At 40.7% G+C, this 21,632-nt stretch overlaps 1 protein-coding gene across 1 annotated transcript in view; it reads left to right on the top strand.

The window, feature by feature from the left end:
* Positions 1 to 21,632, top strand: part of cdc42bpab (CDC42 binding protein kinase alpha (DMPK-like) b) — a 130,790-nt gene that overhangs the window by 82,183 nt on the left and 26,975 nt on the right. Inside the window, exons 11-20 of the mRNA XM_063002052.1 lie at positions 867 to 989; positions 6,001 to 6,131; positions 7,258 to 7,500; positions 9,219 to 9,329; positions 9,453 to 9,706; positions 12,564 to 12,669; positions 19,709 to 19,833; positions 20,288 to 20,393; positions 20,908 to 21,056; positions 21,419 to 21,510. Coding sequence (XP_062858122.1) covers positions 867 to 989; positions 6,001 to 6,131; positions 7,258 to 7,500; positions 9,219 to 9,329; positions 9,453 to 9,706; positions 12,564 to 12,669; positions 19,709 to 19,833; positions 20,288 to 20,393; positions 20,908 to 21,056; positions 21,419 to 21,510 — 1,440 coding nt within the window. The remainder of the gene's footprint in view (positions 1 to 866; positions 990 to 6,000; positions 6,132 to 7,257; positions 7,501 to 9,218; positions 9,330 to 9,452; positions 9,707 to 12,563; positions 12,670 to 19,708; positions 19,834 to 20,287; positions 20,394 to 20,907; positions 21,057 to 21,418; positions 21,511 to 21,632) is intronic.

Below are 21,632 nucleotides of genomic sequence, written 5' to 3'. Positions count from 1 at the left end.
TCTTGTTATGCAGATATTTATTATGTGTAGGTTAATATGCGAGTGTGTGTAAATTAAAAGCATTTAGAACAAAGCAACATTAAGCTGTTGGTGTGTAACCATAGCGACTATCTTGTAAAAGCCACATGAGAGAGACTAAAGCTTTCCTTTAACAACAAGAATTATTTAAAATTATGTGCAAGCAAGACGTACAAAACATTTTAAACATGGCCGTGGTAGCCGCTCAGGTGGCACAGTGTTAAAACACACTAGCACACCAGAGCTGAGATTTCAAACACATCATTTCGAATCTCAGCTCTGCCATCTGGCTGCGCTGGGCTGGGCGGCTACATGAACAACGATTGTCGAGGAATAATGTGTTAATCAGGGTGTGGCTTTCCGTACACAAGGCTGATCCACATATGAACTCGCCTCATGCAGGCAAAAAGATGCAGTCGGTACTGCACACACGTCGGAGGGGGTGTGTGTCAGCTGCGGCGCTCCTCAGTCAGCGGTGGAGGGTTGTATTGGTAGAGAAAGCGTAATGCAATCAGGGTAATTGGATACAACTAATTTAGGGAGAAAATTGGGGGGGGAAATTGCACAAAAAAACATGGCCGTGGTAAAGCAGGAGCAAACACGCCAACATTTCTTTGGAAATTAAATAGCATTTACTTTGCGTCATGGTGCTTTTCATCTTTGCTTTGTTTGTTGTTTTCTCAAATAGGACTGTTAGTTGGGCATTATCTCATACTTATTCTAATCTTTGAGGACTTTAGTTTGTGTCTCTGCACTTTTCTAACCCTGCCTTGCCTTTGCAGCCACAAACATGCATGCACACGCACACTCCTAATGATACGCACTGTTATTCATTTTCTCTTTCTCAGAGTCCACCCAGACTGTACAGGCTCTTCAGTACTCTAATTCAGACGTGCCAGTCAGTTCTAACAAAGAAGTGGAGATAAGAAGTCTGAAGAGTGAGATAGACATCTTAAAAAAGCAGATAGCAGGTAACAGATTCACGCTGAGATATAACAGATTTATATATACACATGCTATCCATCCATCCATCCATCCATCCATCCATCGCGGTCCGGGTCCTTTCTGTGTGGAGTTTGCATGTTTTCCTTGTGTCCGTGTGGGTTTCCTCCACATGCTCCGGTTTCCTCCCACAGTCCAAAGACATGCAAGTGAGGTGAATTGGAGATACTAAATTGTCCATGACTGTGTTTGATATAACCTTGTGAACTGATTAACCTTGTGTAATGAGTAACTATCGTTCCTGTCATGAATGTAACCAAAGAGTGTAAAACATGATGTTAAAATCATAATAAATAAAAAAATAAAATCATCCATCCATCCATATGTCCACCCATCCATCCATATGTCCACCCATCCATCCATCCATCCATATGTCCACCCATCCATCCACACACACATAAACACAATATGGCTAAAAGTTTTTGTACGAGGTCCATAAAGACAAGGAGTTTGGTGTGGAGTAACTCCAGTGGTCATTTGCCTTCCAATATAGTCATATCCAATTGACAAATCTTGCCTCTATTGGTGCAGACCTTCGCTCCTGGCTGAAGAGGGCTGTAACTAACACATCCCCTCCAACACGTCCAGTAGCTGACAGCTTTCATATGGGGATGTGAATTCAAATGGAGATACGTATTGCGCATGGAGAGTCACAAACCAATCTCTGTTATCCCCATCTCTGTGCAGTGTAACGGTCCCTTTAAGGGGTATGAGCATGCACATTATTGAGAGGGTATTTAGACAGTGTTAGATAAGCATGCATGGTGTTTAGCTCTCTGTTCTATTCTACTGCTGCTATCCTGGATTGTGATAAATGGAAGTGTGGGTGCTCCTATACTTAATAAATACTCCCATTACCCTGCACTGGTCGACTCCTGTGTGTGTGTGTGTTTTTCGGAGGACAGGGCAAGTAGCTAAGGCACGATCGATCAGCCAGCAGAGGCTACAATTGCAGCAGTCATGAGAAATCCCTACAGCCTCCCTCCCTCCCTCCCTCGGACCAGCCAATCATTGTCAGTGTAGGTGCTCAACAAGCCATTATCAGAGCTGAGATTTAAACATGTGAGCTCAGCACTGGTGGGCTAGCATGCTTTACCGCTGCACCGTCCAAGCACCCCAAAAATGAGCTTTTGACTTAATGGGAAAAATTCCCTATGACACATTGTGTGAAAAGCTTTACTGAAGAGTGGAGGCTGTTCAAGCTGCACAGGGCGGCCAAGTCTAAATGAATAAGCGTTTTTGGAGCAGTATGTCCACCAAGCTCATGGTCAGGTGTTCATGTAATCTAGGCCATATAGTGTAGCAGCAATCTTCTGTCTTGTACAGTGAAATGAAAACTTTATAGTTATACTAAAACACTCAAGCTTAATGAACTAATTCAGACTTCAGTTTAAAGCTTTTAAGTTTCTAGTTTTAATTTTACAGATGGAAAAGTTTTTAGATGTTTTTGAAAGAGTGGAGAGGAGTGCAACTGTAAAACAACAACAAAAGATTGATGTGGTGGAAGCAATCCAATTTAGAGTAAAGCGAGTCAGTAGATCAAAAGAATATGATTTAAAACACTTGTCTAGATTGCGTTAGAAAATACACCATAAAAATGTGTGTGTTTCAGCCACAACAACTGCTAACAGGGATAATAAATTAATTATATACAGAAAATTACATGCTTTCAACTTTGCAGCAACAACTTAGGGAAGGCCTTGTCCTGTTCCAGCATGACTGTACCCCTGTGCACAAAGCAAGCTCTATAAAGACATGAAGAAAAGCTTGGTTTAAAGAAACTCCAGTGGCCTACACAGAGCCCTGACCTCAGCCCCACTGAACGGCTTCGGAATAAACTGGAACAGTTGAGGCTCTTGACCAGCATCAGTGCCCAGCTATACAAAAGCAATTTTGACAGAATAGGCACATATTCCCACAGACATACTTCAAAGTCTTGTGAGAAGCCTTCTCAGAAGAGTGGCGGCTGTTATAGTTTTGTAATGGGATGTTCAACAAGCTCATGGTCAGGTGTCCAAATACTTTTGGTCATATAGTGTACACAGTGATGGTACATAGGACACAACTCTTTATTTGAGTTAAGGCTAACCTCAAATGAAATTTCATTGTTTTTCTATGGATTGTATGTATTCCAAATCTTTTTATGATTACATAACACTACATAACACTGCTTATTGTTGAAGTGGATGTCAAACAAGAAAAGTCTTAAGCTTAACAGTTAACCGTAAACTTGGTTAGCACAGTTTGGCAATTGGTTTGTTTGTTTATTAGGATTTTAACGTCATGTTTTACACTTTGGTTACATTTGTGACAGGAACGGTAGTTACTCATTACACAAGGTTCATCAGTTCACAAGGTTATATCAAACACAGTCATGGGCAATTCAATATCTCCAGTTGCATGTCTTGGACTGTGGGAGGAAACCGGAGCTCCTGGAGGAAACACGGGGAGAGAATGCAAACTCCACACAGAAAGGACCCGGACCGCCTCGCCTGTGGATCGAACCCAGGACCTTCTTGCTGTGAGGCAACAGTGCTACCCACCGAGCCACCGTGCCGTCCATAAAAAAGACAATTTGTAGAAATTAATAAGAACAAACTTCTCTGCAGTGTCAAATATGGGTTTCAAAATAGCTTGAGGTGGCACAGCGGTAAAACATGCCCGCCCACGACTCTCAGCTCTGATCAGCTGGCCAGTTGCTAATACCTACCTAATTAGTGTTTGAATGTGGGCCGGTCAGTGGGTTTTTTAATTGCTCCTGGCTGGTTGATGGCATCTGCACAGAGATTATGAGTAATAGAGAGCAGTGTGTAACACTTTATACGTGACACCGCACACTGGGTTAAACTGCCATGTGCAGCAGGTTTGCTACTTCATACGTGTGTTAGGAGTGTGTGACCTTCCTGGTCAGGGTGGCAGGGTAGCAGTCTGTACCTGTAGAGGAGATGCAAGTGGGTAACTGGATACAGCTAGATTTGGAGAAATTAAGGAAATGCATACAAAGAATATTTGATATATTTGAAGCAGATATGTGCAAAACGTCTTTGTATATGGACTTGCTATACACAGCCTCATTTGGGTATTTACCAGTTTGCAATTCACACCTCTGCGGTTTCCTGGTTTTCAAGCTGTCAGAGCAGGAGTTTTAAACATGAGGTGATTAAAAAAGCCAGACTGTTAAAGCAGATAACAGAATTTAAACTTTGCCAAACACTTTATTAAAGTCAATAAATACCTATCAGTTATCACTCATGTTTGACTTGATTTAGTTAGTATTGATTTTGTGTATAATCTTCAGGCCACACATATGTAAACACCTGACCAGAAACTTGATGAACATCCCATTCCAAAATCATGGATATTAGCAAATGAGTTGACTCGTCTTTTGCGGTGAACTGCCTTAGTCCTACAAGATTTTGAAGTGAATCTGTGGGAGCTTTATGCCCATTCATTCTGAAAAGCATTTGTAAGTTCAGGCATGGATGTTGAATGAGAAGACCCAGCTTGCATTGGATATTGCAGTCATCCCCAAAGATGTTCAGTAGTGTTGAAGACTGTATGCCAGCAACTGGATTTCCTCCACATACAACTTACCTTACATTAAACCAGGGGTTTTCAACCTTTTTGGACATGCGCCCCCCTTCGTGTGCCAACCGCGAACTTGCCCCCCCCCCCCCCCCCCCCCCCCCAACTTGCGCCACGCCCCCAACCCCCCCCCCCCCCCAACTTGCGCCACGCCCCCTCCCCTTCGTCAACCACCGCACAGAAATCATTGAGAAAGCTTCTGACAAGCTAAAATAACGTAATTAATGTTGTGCACATCATACATATGATGCAATTTTGCTAATACAGATAATACAGTCCGACCCCATCTGAGCCGATTCTATCAGCACATTATATAAATTCGTGGTTCACTTTGGTAAATCATAAGCGGTTCTTGCTTTTTGATGTAGATGAGAGCAGAAAACGTTACTTCACAGAGTCAAGCATAGACAAAATTTAATCAATTACTAAGTTGGTTAGTTCAGGATCATCTGCTCTGACTGACAGAAAACGTTTAGCTCCACAGGCAGAACGACTCTGACTCTGTGGTAATACTCAGTATAATTAAGCCTGAGCTTTTTAAGGTAAGCGAGTCACACAAAATGTTCTGTAGTAGTTGGTGTTTATTTACAACCGCAACATTCATTATAACAGTAAACACAGAGAGATGACTGAGAAAAGAAACTTACGCTGCGCTTAAAATGAATTGACTCCCGAGTCACTTATAATCGATACTGTGAACAGAGCGTCTCTCTTAAAGACACAAACACGTCCTATAACAGCGGTCGTTGCTTTTGTCACCGGTTATCTTCGCTGATAGCTCTATTTTGAAGGTTTTTTTCAGACGGAACTGAATAACATTAAACGTGCGTGTGAGCGTGGTCAGTTAGAGTAATGAAATATGTCTCCCGTGGGTGAAAAATGAATTGCTTTAGTTTTAGAAGTAAATCTCGTAATGCCACGCCCCCCGGTCAGGCACTCGCGCCCCCCCCCCCCCCCCCCCTTCCCCAGACAAGTACTCGCGCTTCCCACAGGTTGAAAACCCCTGCATTAAACCATGTCTTTGTGGGGCACAAGCGCCTTCTTCAAGCTGTTGCCACAATATTAGAAGTGTATAAATTATTTACATAGATTTATTTACATTAATTTATATACATGTTATATATCATATGCTGTAACTCATAAATCAGGGTGACCATATGGTATCCACACATCTTAGGCTTTTTAGTGTGGCTTATTGTTTTCAGCATTTAGCAGACACTTTTATCCAAATCGACTTACAGTATACAGTCTAAGCAATTGCCCAACAGTGGCAACCTGGCAGTGGTGGGGTTTGAACCAGCAACCTTCTACTCATTAGTTCAGTACCTCAACCGCTAGGCTACAACTGCCTGTTTACATCAGTTACTTAACCATGATCACTGTGGTGTGTTTTAGATTCAGGTCAGATGGAACAGCTGGAGGAGGCCGGTTTGGCACGTAGAGATCTGGAAGACTCACCCAAGCTCATGAAGACTCTGGAGAGACAACTCAAGAGTGTCACACAGGAGAAAGATGGCCTGCACAAGGTTTGAATTCTTAAATGTCACCATTTATGTTTGAGTTAACTGGTAGCGTGTTATGTGATGCATAGAATTCAAAGCAACTCTGAAACATGAGCCCTAACTGTCTACTAAAAAAGAAAGCAGTTTAATTTGATCTCAGACTTACTTTGAGAATGAGGGTTGAGAATGTTTTGTCTTGACCAACTGTGGAATTTCTGGGGGCAATGATATTGAGGAAAAACACAACTGGTTCTTCAGGTTGATGTCTGTTGAGAATGGTGGAAAGGCTTCTTTACAAATTAGTGACTTTTCTTTCGTTTTACTGTAAAAGAAATCTGTCCATTAAAAAAAACCTCATCACAGACTTTTCTGCTCTTGGGATAAATAGATTTTTCATTTTTCCTTCAATTTTCTTCTCAATCTAGTCGTACTTAAGTACCCGATTGCACTACGCTTCCTCTCTACTGATGTTGACCTCCACTCTGACTGAGGAGAGCCGTGACTAACACACGCCCCCTCCGACACGTGTGCAGTAGCCGACTGCATCTTTTCACGTCTCTGTGCGGGCGCCATCAATCAGCCAGCAGAAGTCGTAATTACATCAGTTATGAGGAATCCCCTTCGGTACCCTTCCTTTGAACAACAAGCCAATCATTGTTCGTGTTGGTGCCCAGCCTGCCGGTAGCAGAGCTGAGATTCAAACCGACAAGTTCGAGATGTTAGCTCTGGTGTGCACCTGAACGCCCTGCTCTTTTGCATTTTTGCAAACTTGAACAGACCTACTTGATGCCCGAAAGATGCAGCTAATTGGATGAACCCACAATCACGATTCTTGCAGCTGATTGGTTAATTTGAAATATGCTTAATTATGAGTTGCAGATTACCAGTGGTGATTGCTTTAAGTCCAAACATATGGCCTGTAAAATCTGATATCTGGCGGGCCGTATATGGTTCGCAGGCCGAAGGTTCCCACACCTGCCATACTCAATGATAGCCTTTATCTAGTCTGTACTTACAGGTGTATTAGCTTGGAAATTTGGTTAGCATGATGACTCTGGTTTCTACTCATAAATGCTGACAGCTTCTGTACGATCAGCATTTGATACATACAACCTACATCCTTCCAACTATCCTCTTCATACTCATCCAGGATCTATTGGAGGCTAAGGAGAAGCTTAAGGCACAGGGAAAAGAGCTTAAAGAGACACACAGCCAAAGGAAGATGGCCATGCACGAGTTCTCTGAGCTGAACGAGCGTCTTACCGATCTGCGCTCAAATAAGCAGCGGCTCTCTCGTCAGCTCCACGACAAAGAGGAGGAGGCAGAGGGTCTTTTACAGAAAGTGGAAACGCTGCGGCTGGAGGTGCGCAAGGCCGAGAGGGCACGCAAAGAGGTAAGAGAGGCTCTCTTCTGCTTTTAGGCTAACCTGCCATCTGTAAATCAGGTTTATTTATCTATTAGAATGTGTAAAATACTGTACCATTACTGTACCATTTGAAGTGATCGGGATGCCGGACCAACAAACCCAACAACTGACTTTGAGTAAGTACATAGTCTAGTTATTTCCAGTTCCTGATTGCAGCTCCTCCATTGCTTGCACTACCTCCACTCTGACCAAGGAGAGCAAGGCTTGTTCCTTAGGGCGATCTGGCAATGCACCGCGAAAGGGGGCGAATTTTTTTTCTGTGACGTTCTACCACGGTGTTAAACTATGATAAGCTGTGACTTTTCTGGACAGTTTGACTTGCCTCTGAATATCGTAGTCCAATCAGCATCAAGTTGTGTTCCATACAGTACCGCCCCTTTTGGGCGATTTCAGTCTGATTGAAAATCAGATTGTTCTGATAGACATTCATACTAAGGCATTTTTTTTTTAACTGTAGTCGCTGCAATGCAATCTGTATGTGTTCCAAAAGGGCACTTATGTGCTTGCATCATACGCAACCTGCTGTAGGGATAATTGGGGCAGCTGGCGATCTGGTCAACATGGCTACAGCAACCCAGAGCAACTAAATCATGTCATTAAGAGAAATGCCATTCAGTCGTCTTAGTAATCAGAATAAATTGGCAAACAAAGAATTAGGGCCTCCCAGATCAAATGTAAACATCAAGCAAGTGTCTACAAAAGAGAGACGAGCAAAATTTCAATACAAGTGGGAAATGTAATTTTTAAATTGAGATTGCACGTATTGTAAGTCTTTTATTCATTGCAAAGCAGCACCAGTGCCAATGCCTATCTTATTCTGGATCTGCCAATCTGGAAGTTTGTACTAGAAGAGTATCAATAGAAAAGCCCTCATTGTGATGACTTAGTATTTTTACTGGGACCCATTCTTTTATTTTAATTTGTCAGGGTAAATCCATATAGGGTACTAGATAATGTCTCACATTCCTTAACAATCATTGAAGACATCTGTAGCTCAGTTGGGTTATATCTGCATTTTTTAGCTAACTTTACTAGCAGAATCATTCATTTGAATTGTATTTGCTGCATTTTAAACTACGAGCCACAAATTAGTTTTGTAGACCAATAGCCTATCTGATTTTATGGGGTAATCACTGAAGGGATTTGTCCTTTGTTTTGCAACACAGTAGGTTGAAAATGATATATTTAGCCTACAGGATGTGCCATGTACACTATATTGCCATTAAGTATTCGCTCGCCTGCCTTCACACGCATATGAACTTGAGTGACATCCCATTTTTAATCTATAGGGTTTAATATGATGTCAGCCCTCCCTTTGCAGCTATAACAGCTTCAACTTTTCTGGCAAAGTTGCTGTCATTCCCAATTGCTTCCACTTTGTTATAATACAACTGACAGTATTTAGTAGCAAGGAAATTTCACAACTGGACTTGTTGCACAGGTGGCATCCTATCACGGTACCATGCTGAAGTTCACTAAGTTCCTGAGAGCGACCCATTCTTTCACTAATGTTTGTAGAAGCAGTCTGCATGCCTAGGTGCTTGGTTTTATACACCAGTGGCCATGGAAGTGATTGGAACACCTGAATCCAATGATTTGGATGGGTGAGCGAATACTTTTGGCAATATAGTGTATCTTTAAAAGCATTTTTTTTAACCCTGCCTTGTTTTTGGTTGGTATTTCAGCTGGAGATGCAGGTTGAGGAGCAGACAGCTGAAGTTCAGAAAGAGAGGAAACTCAGAGAGAGAAATGAGCAATACAGCAAGCAGCTGGAGGAGGATTTAGATGGAATGAAGGTAAGTGTCATCCACACGAACAGAAACAGAAATTGTGATTATACATTAAACATTAGGACATGAACCACACAGGTGCGAAGTGTTTAAAGGTTTAGCGTTTACATGCACTCATGCCCTCTGCAGCAGGTGAAGCAGGCCGGTCCTCAGCACCAGAACGCGAGTGCAGAGCAGCAGCTGCAGGAGTTGGCATCACTGAGGGCTGAGCTGGAGAAGAAGCGGGTACAGCATGAGGCGGAGCTGTGCGGCAGGGAGAGCCAGCACAGTACAGAGCTGAAGAACATCAGAAAGGAGTTACGTGATGCCGAGGCTCAACACCTCACCCTGCAAAAAGAGATCCTCATGCTTAAAGACAAGCTGGAGAAGACCCGGCGAGAAAGGTATGAGCCGTGCATGTTTATGTCTGCAGGATCTGTTCATTTTCTTTGCAGATTATTAAGGTCAAAATAAGTGGATTGTGATCCTGTGATAAGGTCATTGTAAAAATGCTTAGTTCAGATAGCTTGGCTTATCATCATCCTGGCTGGTTCTTGAGGCATTTGTGGGTTTTTAGCACTAGTGTATTGAGGTCCACTTAGTTCTGGTCAATATTGAGAGATATTAATTGTCATAATACAATTTAACATCATGATAAATTACACTCACTGCTATTTTATTCAAAACTTGATATTAATACTGAGTAATTACCCTAGCTCTCAGAAAACCCTCAATTCCCTGAAGTGTTGGAAATTTTGCTTAGGGATTTTGCAAAAAAAAATATGTACAAGAGGAAAGGCATATGACGAAAGAAGACAGTTATATACGAGAAAAAATGCAGTTACGTATTAGAAAAAAGCAGTTATGTACATGACATGACAAAAGAAGGCAGTTGTTTACAAGGCAAGGCAGTTATGTGTGCTAAAAAAGACAGTTATGTACGAGAAAAAAATTTATTTATGTATGAGAAAAATGTGGTTACATATGACGAACGAAGGCAGTTATGTACAAGACAAGGCAGTTATGTTAGGGTGACCATATTTTTTTTTTTTTAAAAAGAGGACGCCTGGTTCGGGGAAGGAAGGGGGGGGGTTGTTTCATTGGGGTCGTTGGGGTAGAGGTTTAAATAGTTGACAAATGAGTCAATAACCATCCAGCTGTGTTACTGAACTTTAATAAATGTACAGCTGCTCTTTAACAAGGGCCTTTATGGTCAGATAATCTTATTCCTTCACATTCAGCGTTAAGCCCTAAACAATAATAACAACAAATTAAAAAACCTATTTTTGTCACCTATAAATAAAAATCCCTTTATTTTTTAGTTTCTTTGATGTATTGTACAATCGTATCAGCCGACTTATTAGGAGTGTTTTTAACTTTAATTTGATTCACTTTAATTACTTGCTCCCATCAGTAGAAATCCAGCAGTAAGATGTGTCTTCTATTGCTTGCTGAGCAATTTCCACAGAATGCAGTGCCATCACGGTGTTGACAAGAGCCTCTGTTAGTACGTGCACGTGAAAATCAGACTTATTTTAACAAAACAGATGCACTCCTAAAAAGACCTGAAAACAAACCAATGCAAACCAATGCAAAAACATACACACAGAATAGCGAGTGCAGACTAGAAAAGCCGAATCCCGGACATTTTTGGTGATTTAAAAATCCCGGCCGGACGCATTTTTTAGGTCTCAAAAAGAGGACATGTCCAGGAAAAAGAGGACGTATGGTCACCCTAAGTTATGTACAAGAAAAAAGGCAGTTATGTACGAGAAAAAATACATCTATGTACAAGACAAGGCAGTTATGTACGGGGGAAAAGGCAGTTATGTACAAGAAAAAAAGGCAGTTATGTACGAGAATAAATACAGTTACTTAAGAGAAAAAAGACAGTTATATACAAGAAAAAGGCAGTTTCATATGACGAAAGAAGGCAGTTATGTACAAGAAAAAATGCTGTTACAAGAAAAGAAGGCAGATACGTACGAGAAAAAACAGTTATGTACAAGCAAAAAGGCAGTACATATGACGAAAGAAGGCAGTTTTGTACAAGACAAGGCAATTATGTACGCGAAAAAGGCAGTTATGTACAAAAAAGGCAGTTATGAACAAAAAAGGCAGTTATGAACGTGAAAAAAAGACAGTTATGCACAAGAAAAAAGGCAGTACAGTACATATGATGAAATAAGGCAGTTATGTACAAGACAAAGCAATTATGTACGCGAAAAAAGGCAGTTATGTACAAGAAAAAAAGGCAGTTATGTACGAGAAAAAATACAGCTATGTACAAGACAAGGCAGTTATGTACGGGGGAAAAGGCAGTTATGTACAAGAAAAAAAGGCAGTTATGTACAAGAAAAAAAGGCAGTTATGTACAAGAAAAAAAGGTAGTTATGTACGAGAAAAAATACAGCTATGTACAAGACAAGGCAGTTATGTACAAGAAAAAAAAAAAAAGGCAGTTATGTACGAGAAAAAATACAGCTATGTACAAGACAAGGCAGTTATGTACAAGAAAAAAAGGCAGTTATGTACGAGAAAAAATACAGCTATGTACAAGACAAGGCAGTTATGTACGGGGGAAAAGGCAGTTATGTACAAGAAAAAAAGGCAGTTATGTACGAGAAAAAATGCAGTTACTTAAGAGAAAAAAGACAGTTATGTACAAGAAAAAAGGCTGTTACATATGATAAAAGAAGGCAGTTATGTACGGGGGGAGGGAAAAGGCAGTTACATACGAGAAACAAATGGAGTTATGTACAAGAAAAAAGACAGTTACGTACAGGAAAAGAAGGCAGATACGTACGAGAAAAACCAGTTATGTACAAAGGCAGTACATATAACGAAATAAGGCAGTACAAGACAAGGCTTAACTCTACTTATTAATAATTAAAAAAAGACTTTTTTTCGATGCATTTTCCCAGCATCGTACCAACTTTGTAATGCCATCATCATATGAAAACCTTCTTTCCTTTAAAGCTTCTTGTAGCGGACCCAAACGGTGGAAATCAGATGGTGCTAAATCCGGACTGTAAGCTCTCTCTCAGTCTCTCAGACACGACTGATAACTACTACTCCCACCTTCACTGTTTCCAACCAAAATATAAAAGAGCGGAAACTTTTTGAAGTTTTCTCATATAAGAGAACAAAGTTACATATGAGAGAATGATACTGTTGTGCAAAAAGTCCATGTCACTGATAATCCTTGTAACCTTAGTATGTGCATTTGTGTGTGTGTATCTGTGTGTGTCTGTGCATTAGCCTAAGCGAGCGTGAGGAGTTTGAAGCTGAGTTTAAGCAGAAATATGAACGGGAGAAGGGACTGCTGACAGAAGAGAACAGGAGACTCACCAGTGAACTGGAGAAGGTAAGAAGCTATACTTCCAGATATAAAAGCTCACATTCATTACATTTATGCTTACATACAAGTTCAGCGCTGTGGGGACCTGGGTTTGGGATGTTTGTACTCTTGAAACATAGCAAAAAGTTCATTAGGAAATGTGAGTAAATGATTTAATTAATAAATTAATGAAATTAAATGAATAGATAGTGAATAAAGGGTTTGTGTGTCTAAATGAAGTAATAAAAAGGGTAAGTTAGTCAATAAATGGGCAGTAGAGTGTATAATGACATTGGATAGATTGGAGCTTCATCCAGGTGTGCGTTAGACTCACTACAACCCTGGTCTTAAAGAAGGTATTATGGCAAATAAATAAATAAATGTTAACATTATGACTAATAATCATACTATTATAAATACAGACAGCAATGTGGCTTGGTAGGAAGCACTGTCACCTCACAGCCTGAAAGTCCTGGGTTTGATTCCCAGGCGGAGCGGTCCGGGTCTTTTCTGTGTGCATGTTCTCCCTGTGTTTGTGTGGGTTTCTTTTGGTCTTCTGCTCCGGTTTCCTGCCACAGTCCAAAGACGTGCAGTCGGGTTAATTAGAGATACAAAATTGCCCGAGGTACATGCAGAATACAGCGGAGGTAATACAGAGACTGAATGAATATTATAAATAGAGATATTGCAACTGATCTGATTAAGTGCATATTTAAATAGCATACACAATCTTCAGTCAAAGTACCACACCGGTTCTGACAAGCCACATTTGTGTCTGATCTCAAATTTGATTTTAACCAAATTTCTAGACATGCAAGTCAGTCTAACTAGTTTATTTATTTATTAGGATTTTGACGTTATGTTTTACACACTTTGGTTACATTCATGACAGAACAGGTTACACAGGATTCATCAGTTTAAGTTTAATGTCAAACACAGTCATGGACAATTTTGTATCTTCAGTTTACCTCAATTGCATGTCTATGAACTGTGGGAGGAAACTGGAGCTCCCGGAGGAAACCCACACAGACACAGGGAGAACATGCAAACTTGTGCCACCCAGCTAGTTTATTATGTTATATACCATCATGTTCAGTTTCAGAACATTTTAACAGCTCACAACATATTTCTAGCCTTTTTCAGTTAGCTTGATACTTTGTGACTTTTCCACATTTTATGGACACTGCAAATAAACAATATTGTTATATTGATATTGTGTTTTAAACACCACATAATCTATACACTTCTGTTCAGGGTATCAGAGCTCCCAGCTAGAATACATAACCCCTTGCAAAATCTCCCACTTTTCTCTTCCCGGCTAATTTGGATAATTAATTTGGTTAATTTTTAACTCAATGTAATTAAAAAAATCTTCAGTCTCTACTTGTACATCTACGTCGAGTGCTAACATACTATGTGTTTCAAAGAAAAAAAACATTTTATGCTTCTGGAAGCTTATGATTTCCTTTATGTAATTTATTTATTACATCTGTTAACAATTGTTGTGGCTGAAACACATGAATTCAAAAATAAAAAATAGTGTTTGTGATGAAGTAAGCCACCCTTACCCATCACCTGAATGACTATTGTATGTACTTCTCTGCTGAACCTTTGAATGAAGGACTAAAAGAGTAATTAAGGAACAATAGGGTTTTACTTACCTGGGTTGATCCATCCTCTAGTAAGGAGAGGGGAGAAAAGATCAGTTAAAGATGAGAAAGTGTACACTATAAATAAAGTGAGTGATTCTATTTATTGAGAGTGCCATGGTCACGAACGTGTATGAAAGACACGTAAGAAATGAGTGATAGGTATATTCAGTACAATATTGGTTTAGCCAGGGGGAGGAGTTAAGGATATATAAGCAGCACGCAGGTAAAGGTTAGTGGTGGTAAATTCGTTTCATTTTATGGACGCGGGTTAATCTGAGTCACTCAGTAATGTGATCCGGTTCACTTGGGTCAGTTGAGTCACTTGTACTGACATTCTGATTGCGATTGATTTACTGCATGAAAACGCATCCAAATATCACGTGCCTTCCGTGCACTCATCTACTGTTAATAAATCCTTCTCTCTTAATTCTCTTGGCACCTCACACTTCTCCTGTCAGTGACAAGTTGACACTTTTTTCTAAGTGGAATCTTGATCATGAGGGAGAGGAGGGTGGACTCACCTATTAATCAGATGGGTATATTAATGGGTCAAGGGTTTAAAATTACCATGGGGGCTATGATACTCCTTAAGTGGTACAGTACTAAAGTAGCCTGTAAGCATTTGCATTTTAATAATAATATAACTATATTTTGTTGTTGTTTTGCTTACAAGAAAATATGCTGCATTACTAATCTATACCACTACTACTGATAATAATAATAATAAAATGTGCATAACATCAGTCACATAACGAACACCAGTGTGTTTAACTGCTTGTTTATTGGAATATTTAACTTATTACTTAGATTCACGGACTGGAGTAAAGTTGGTTCAGCCAAATCATCTGAGTCCACGGTGTTTCGGTGAGTCCGCTCACTCGCCTTGTGTACTTAGCAGCCAGTCAGAGGACTCATAGGATCCGGGTTAATTGAGATTTCGGACTCGTGATTCCTGATTCAGTACAAAGATTCGAATCATTAACCCGGGTGATTCAGGAACCGCCCAGCTCTAGTAAATATTGGGGTCAGTCTGTAATTAGAGAGAGAGAGAGAGAGCCAGCCTTTATGACTTTGTAGTCATTGGTTGTGTGTACATTGTCTGAAGTGGTCATTGTTCGTTTGTATTTTCGCATTGTGCGCGTGTTTGTATTTATGTAAATAGCTGTGATTATTGGTGTACAAATAAAGGAGGCGGGAAAAAGAAGAACATCTGTGTCCTTACCGTTCCTTCCAGTCCCTCAGACTGGTCGCCCGACACTACCCATGGTTCGCCCCGTCACAGTGTCCCAATACTTTTGTCCATATAGTGTAGTTAACTATGACTGGAAACCAGGCTAAAAATCACAAAAGGGTGCAACAGGATTTGAATGTGAGACACGGGTGTAATTCACACAACCATCCACCCCCTGAACAGAGTTTAAGAGGTTTTTTTTTTCTTTAGCAGATTGATAGGGGAAAGTATTCAGATTTATAGAATATTAGTAAATTACACATATAATGTTTTAAAAAAATAATACTATACCATTTACATATACTTCTCGTCTCCGATTCCTCTGGGCTAGTAAATAATCCCCATGCTTTGCACTGAACACTCTCTTTCTCTACTGTTTTTTCCTCTAAAAGCCTCTCATATGTCTCTACATTCTTTTTAAGATATTTTAACCCCAGATGCACATGCTAATGAAATCGCCTTTTCGATCACTCATTATTTGTCTTGGATTGAGGATGTACATTACTTTCAGACAGCAGCTCCCAAGTCAAATAACTGCGGGAGCTTTAGTCATGTCAAATCTTTCACGAAGTTCCATTGTTTTTGGCATAGCCCACCTCATTTAGTTTTAAATAGAAATAGCAGGAAAGCTTTTGCATGACACAGGTGCAGATTGTGCTGCTTTCTGTCAGGGTAGAGCTGTCCTGGGGTATGTCAGATTGGAAGTCGTTAAGGGAACACTGATGGCATTAAGAAAAATGATCATACTGTGATCTACACCTGAATAAATATGTTTATTCAGCAGTTTTGACTAGAAAGACAGCTTATTCTGTAACATTTGTACTGAGTTTCTGGCTTACAGTGGATATACAAAGTCTGCACACTCCTGTTACAAATGCCAGGTTTTTGTGAAGTAAAAAATCAGACCAAGATAAATAATTTCAGATTTATTTAGATAATTACCTTTAATGTGATCTATAATCTGTACAATTTAATTAAAAACTGTATTTTAGGGGGGAAATATTAATACAAAAACTAAAGTAATGTGGTTATTTAAATACACACACCCTTAAACTAATAATTTGTTGAAGCACCTTTTAATTTTACGACAGCATTGTCTTGTTTGGGTAGGGGTCATGGCACATGGCACATCTTGACTAGCCAGTTTTTGCAAAAGCACTTTAAATCTGTCAGGTTGCAAGAGCATCTCCTGTGCACAGTTCTCTTCAGGTAATGCCAAGTTCACACTACACGACTTTCCAAGTCGTCAGTCGGGAGTCTTTCAGGTCGGTGTGTATTTCACACTACACCATCTATCACCAACTGGAATCACAGGCGAGCTTCTCTGGTCTCCCAAACTACGCTCTGTCACGAAAACAAACGTGAGAAGTGACGAGGGGTTTAATGATACCACGTCTAAAAATGCACGTCAACAAGTAGCGAGCGATCAAAGTTTGTGCGCTGATGTGCAGCGTAAAATCAAGGACAAGAAATAAAAGAATCTGAGTGGATTTGGCTACGCGAGCAGCAGGGATTGTTCTATCGTGAGTTGGTGGTTAATAAATATTTTTTGCAATGGAACGTTGGTGTTATGTTTTGTACAGAACGATAAGGTCAGAAATACTGTATAAAACTTGTGTGTGCCGATGTAGTCTGATATAAACTATATTATGCCCCTGTCCCTCCTTTTTACTCCTACCCCACGTTTCCCCTAACCCCGTATTTTGCATTCTCATTGGCTGTTTGACACCGCACTCGTTGCCAGTCGGCCGACTCATATCCAGATATTTGACATGCTGGATATATAACTTTAGTCGCTGAGCACTCGGCGAGCCGCTCGGATCGAGTTGTTGAGTAGTTCCCACATAGCGATTGAGAGTCGCAGAGCGAACACCGAGTTGCTTCCGATTTCTGATTTAGAGGTATGCTTTGGGTTGTTGTGCTGAAAGGAGAAATTTCTCTTCATCTGTAGTTTTTATAGCAGCGGCCTGAAGGTTTTGTGCCATGTGAACTCCCCCTTGACTAAAACCCCAGTTCCAGCCGAAGACAAACAGCCCCAAGGCATAATGCTGCCACCACCATGCTTTACTGTGGGTTTGCTGTTCTTTTGCTGATGCAGTGTTGCTTTTGTGCCAAACATACCTTGTGGAATTATGGCCAGAAAGTTCAACCTTGGTCTCATCAGAACATAACTTATTTTACCACATGGGAAGTTTTTTGGCAGCCTTGATGTAGGTTTTTGCAAAATATTGCCGGGCTTGGATGTGTGTGTATAAGGGTCTTATTGGCTGCTTGTGGGCAGCACAGTGGCTTGGTGGGTAGCACTGTCGCCTCACAGCAAGAAGGTCCTAAGTTTGATTCCCAGGTGGAGCGGTCTGGGTGCTTTCTGTGTGGAGTTTGCATGTTCTCCCCGTGTCTGTGTGGGTTTCCTCCGGGTGCTCCGGTTTCCTGCAAGTGAGGTGAATTGTAGAGACAAAATTGTCCATGACTGTGTTTGACATTAAACTTGTGAACTGATGAATCTTGTATAACCAGTAATTACCTGTCCTGTCATGAATTTAATCAAAGTGTGTAAAACATGATGTCAAATGACGTTAAAAATAATAGATAAATATTGGCTGCTTGCTTATTTACGTGTTGCTAAAATAACTACTGCAAACTACAGTTTCAAAGTCTCAGAATTGTTGTACCACTTGCCTTTATTAATAAGGGCCACCAAGACGATTCCGACTTCTGGCAACCATATAGGTCTTCGGGCTTCAAAATGACTCGTTCATTGTTCCTCTTATTGGATGTATCCATCAATCTTGTTCCTGCCCTTCCTCTTCTACCTTCAACTTTTTCGAGCATAATTGTCTTTTCTAATAAATTGGTTCTTCTCATAATGGTTTCAAAATAAAGAGAGCTTCAGTTTTGTTATTCTGGCTTCAAGTGAGAGGTTAGGTTTGATTTGGTTGGTAGCCCAGAAACATAATCCTGCTGTCTCTTAAAATATTTGTGAAAATTGTATATATGGCAGCCAAAATAAAGCTATTTGCTGGAGTAGTTGTTTCTGCACAAAGGAGTAACTGAACAATAAAATAAACATGAGAAACAGTCTGTAAAAAAATCGAACTCGAGGATTAAAAGCATTGGTAGTTGATTAGTTTCATACATTTGGCAGAACTGTTGCGTCACAGCAAAAGGGTCCTGGGTTCGATTCCCAGATGGAGCAGCCTGGCTCAGTTTGCATGTTCTTACCAATGTCTGAGTGGGTTTTCTCTGGGAGCTCTGGTTTCCACCCACAGTCCAAAGAATTAGAGATACAAAATTGGCCATGGTGGTGTGAGACATTGAACCTAAACTGATGAATCATGTGTAACCTGTCCTGTCATGCATGTAACCAAAGTGTAAAACATGATGTTAAAACATAAACAAACAAACCATGTATTTGGCTTTGGACACCAAGTTTTACTGCAACACTCTAAACAAGTATGTGCTGCCTAGACAAAGGCACTGCTGCCACTTTAGTGTTGACAAGGGCTGCATCCCAAACATTATACTTTTGCTAAACAGCCTGTCTAATTTGTACTAATTTAAGCACAGTATGTGGTTTAAAGTGCAGCATCAACCATATCTTTCTTTGAGCCTTATTTTTTAGGTTTTAATGGTGGAGATTGGATTAGTATTTTGTATAATCATTCATCCACTGTCTTTTTTACCACCATTATTCTGGTCAGGGTTGCAGTTGGTCCGGTTAATTGAGTGAAAGGCAATAAACACCATGGACAGGTTGCCTGTCCATCACATGTCAGACACACAAGACACACATTCACACTTAAGCAAATTAGTAGCTCCAGTTAAACTGACTGCATTTCTTTGGACATGTGGATGAAACTAGAGCACACAGAGGAAACCCACACAGACACAGGAAGAACATGCAAACTTCACACAGAAAAAACCCTGGCCAAAGAGCTGGGGAGTCGAATCCAGGCCCTTCTTGCTGTGTGGCGACAGTGCTACCCACTGTGCCTCAGTGCCTCCCTGATTAATCATCTTTCTCTCTATGCCAAACCTATCTTAGACTCAATTTTCGAATCCAGCTGAGGTTTCTTTAGCATCTAGTAAACTCCAGACTTTTACATTTGTGGGGAAAGGTTTTATGTTTGTTGGTGGTGTAAATTAATTTGATTTTAATGCAAAACCCCTTTGTCTGTCTCTTTAGGTAAACTCTCTGTATGAGACTCTAAGCGGAAGCCACACGCAACTGGAGGACGAGTTGAGAGAGGTTTCTGATAAAAAGGAGAGTGTTGCACATTGGGAGGCGCAAATCACAGAGATCATCCAGTGGTGAGTAGAGCCCCTTGGTCTACACACCTACACACACACATACACACAGACACAATAATCAACATGTCTGTTCCCACAAAGTAAGCATGATTGTGGGCAGTTCTGATTGGATTTGAATTGTCTGGACTTAAGGGTAGCATTGCAATGCAGCAGGTAGTGTGGGTGCCGCACAGCAACATTGGTCCTAAGGACCTGGGACCTGTAAGGTGTTTTACATGTTTTCCCAGTGTGGGTTTCCATGCACCTCCCACATGCAGAAACTGCTCTTAGGTGTGAGTGTGTGTGTGTACCTTCTGTTTAAACACAACATGGCAGTGATATGCATGTCTGAGAACAGCCTGAAACCATGTCCAAAAATCTGGAGCTTCTTAGCTAAGAGGACTTGATGTGCCCAATGAGGTGCTTTCCCACTTTCTCTCATTCTTTATTTTTATCTACCTGTCTCCTTGTTTAGGGTGAGTGATGAAAAGGATGCTCGAGGCTACCTTCAAGCACTCGCCACCAAGATGACTGAAGAACTAGAAGGTCTGAGGAACACCAGTCTGGGGGCCAGAGGCACAGTGAGTCTCTATATCTATTTCCACTTGAGGTCAAAAATTTAAAGACACTTGTAAGGGGCATGTATGACATTTCAGTGTTAGGGGTTTAATAATTTATGCAACTGTGTTTTTCTGTGCTTTAACTCTAAAGGTTTTAAATTACGTAATACGTTTTAGTATGTTTCAAATATACAAGGGATCTTCAAAAAGTTTCCACACTTTAATATTTTGGTTGAAAACGGTAAGGGCGGGAGGAGTAGTGATTGGTCGTTTCTAAGAGACTGAGAGAAAGCTTATAGTCCAGCTTTAGCATGATCTGATTTCCATTTTCTGGATTGCTCGAAGAAGCTTTAATGTGATGATGATGTGAAAGCTTTGGTGGCTACGCGCTCAACCAAAAAAATTTTTTGCTGATGGCATTAAACAGTTGGTACGAAGCTGGAAAAAATGCATCGGAAGGTGCCTACGTAGAAAAGTGATGTCTTATATATCTCTAATTCACTTTTTCGAACCCTTGTGGCTCTCTCATTTGCAGGAAATGCCATGGAAGATGAGGCGTTTTGCCAAGCTGGACATGTCTGCTCGTCTGGAGCTGCAGTCCGCACTGGATGCTGAGATCCGAGCCAAGCAGGCCATCCAGGACGAGCTCAACAAAGTCAAGGCTTCCAACCATTCTACTGAATGGTACACACACACATAGTTATTGACAGTTACAGTTTGGCTTGTCCACTTTTAAACACACTAGTACAGTAATATAATACAGAGTTGTATTATTCATTATTTGGAATTTGACAGATCACTTTGGTCACTGTCTGCAAAGGCTCTTCTTGTCTTTGTTGGGTTTTCTCTCATCTTTCTCTCAATCATGCAGATATTTGATTGGCTGCTCTAAATTGCTACTATGTCTAAGTAAGTAACAGGGTCAGAGACCTGAATTGGTCCCCCCCAACAACTCTGGTTCAACCAATGACAGATTGAATAATGTTGATGACTTGCACCATGGCTGTACAGGAAATATTATATCTTCTTTTACTTCATTCTGCCAGTAAACTTCAGGAGTCTGAGAGCAAGAACCACGAGCTTATGGCTGAGATTGAGAGGTTGAAGAAGGAGACGGAGGAGCTGCGTCAGAGAAAGGGTGAGCCCACATTTCAGTATACAGCGATGAGGCATAACATTAAAACCACCTCTTTGTTTCTACACTCACTGTCCATTTTATCAGCTCCACTTACCATAGAAGCACTTTGTAGTTCTACAATT

Source organism: Trichomycterus rosablanca, chromosome 9, assembly GCF_030014385.1.
Source record: "Trichomycterus rosablanca isolate fTriRos1 chromosome 9, fTriRos1.hap1, whole genome shotgun sequence".
NCBI classification, from domain to species: domain Eukaryota; kingdom Metazoa; phylum Chordata; class Actinopteri; order Siluriformes; family Trichomycteridae; genus Trichomycterus; species Trichomycterus rosablanca.
This window is presented reverse-complemented; position numbering and strand designations above follow the sequence as displayed.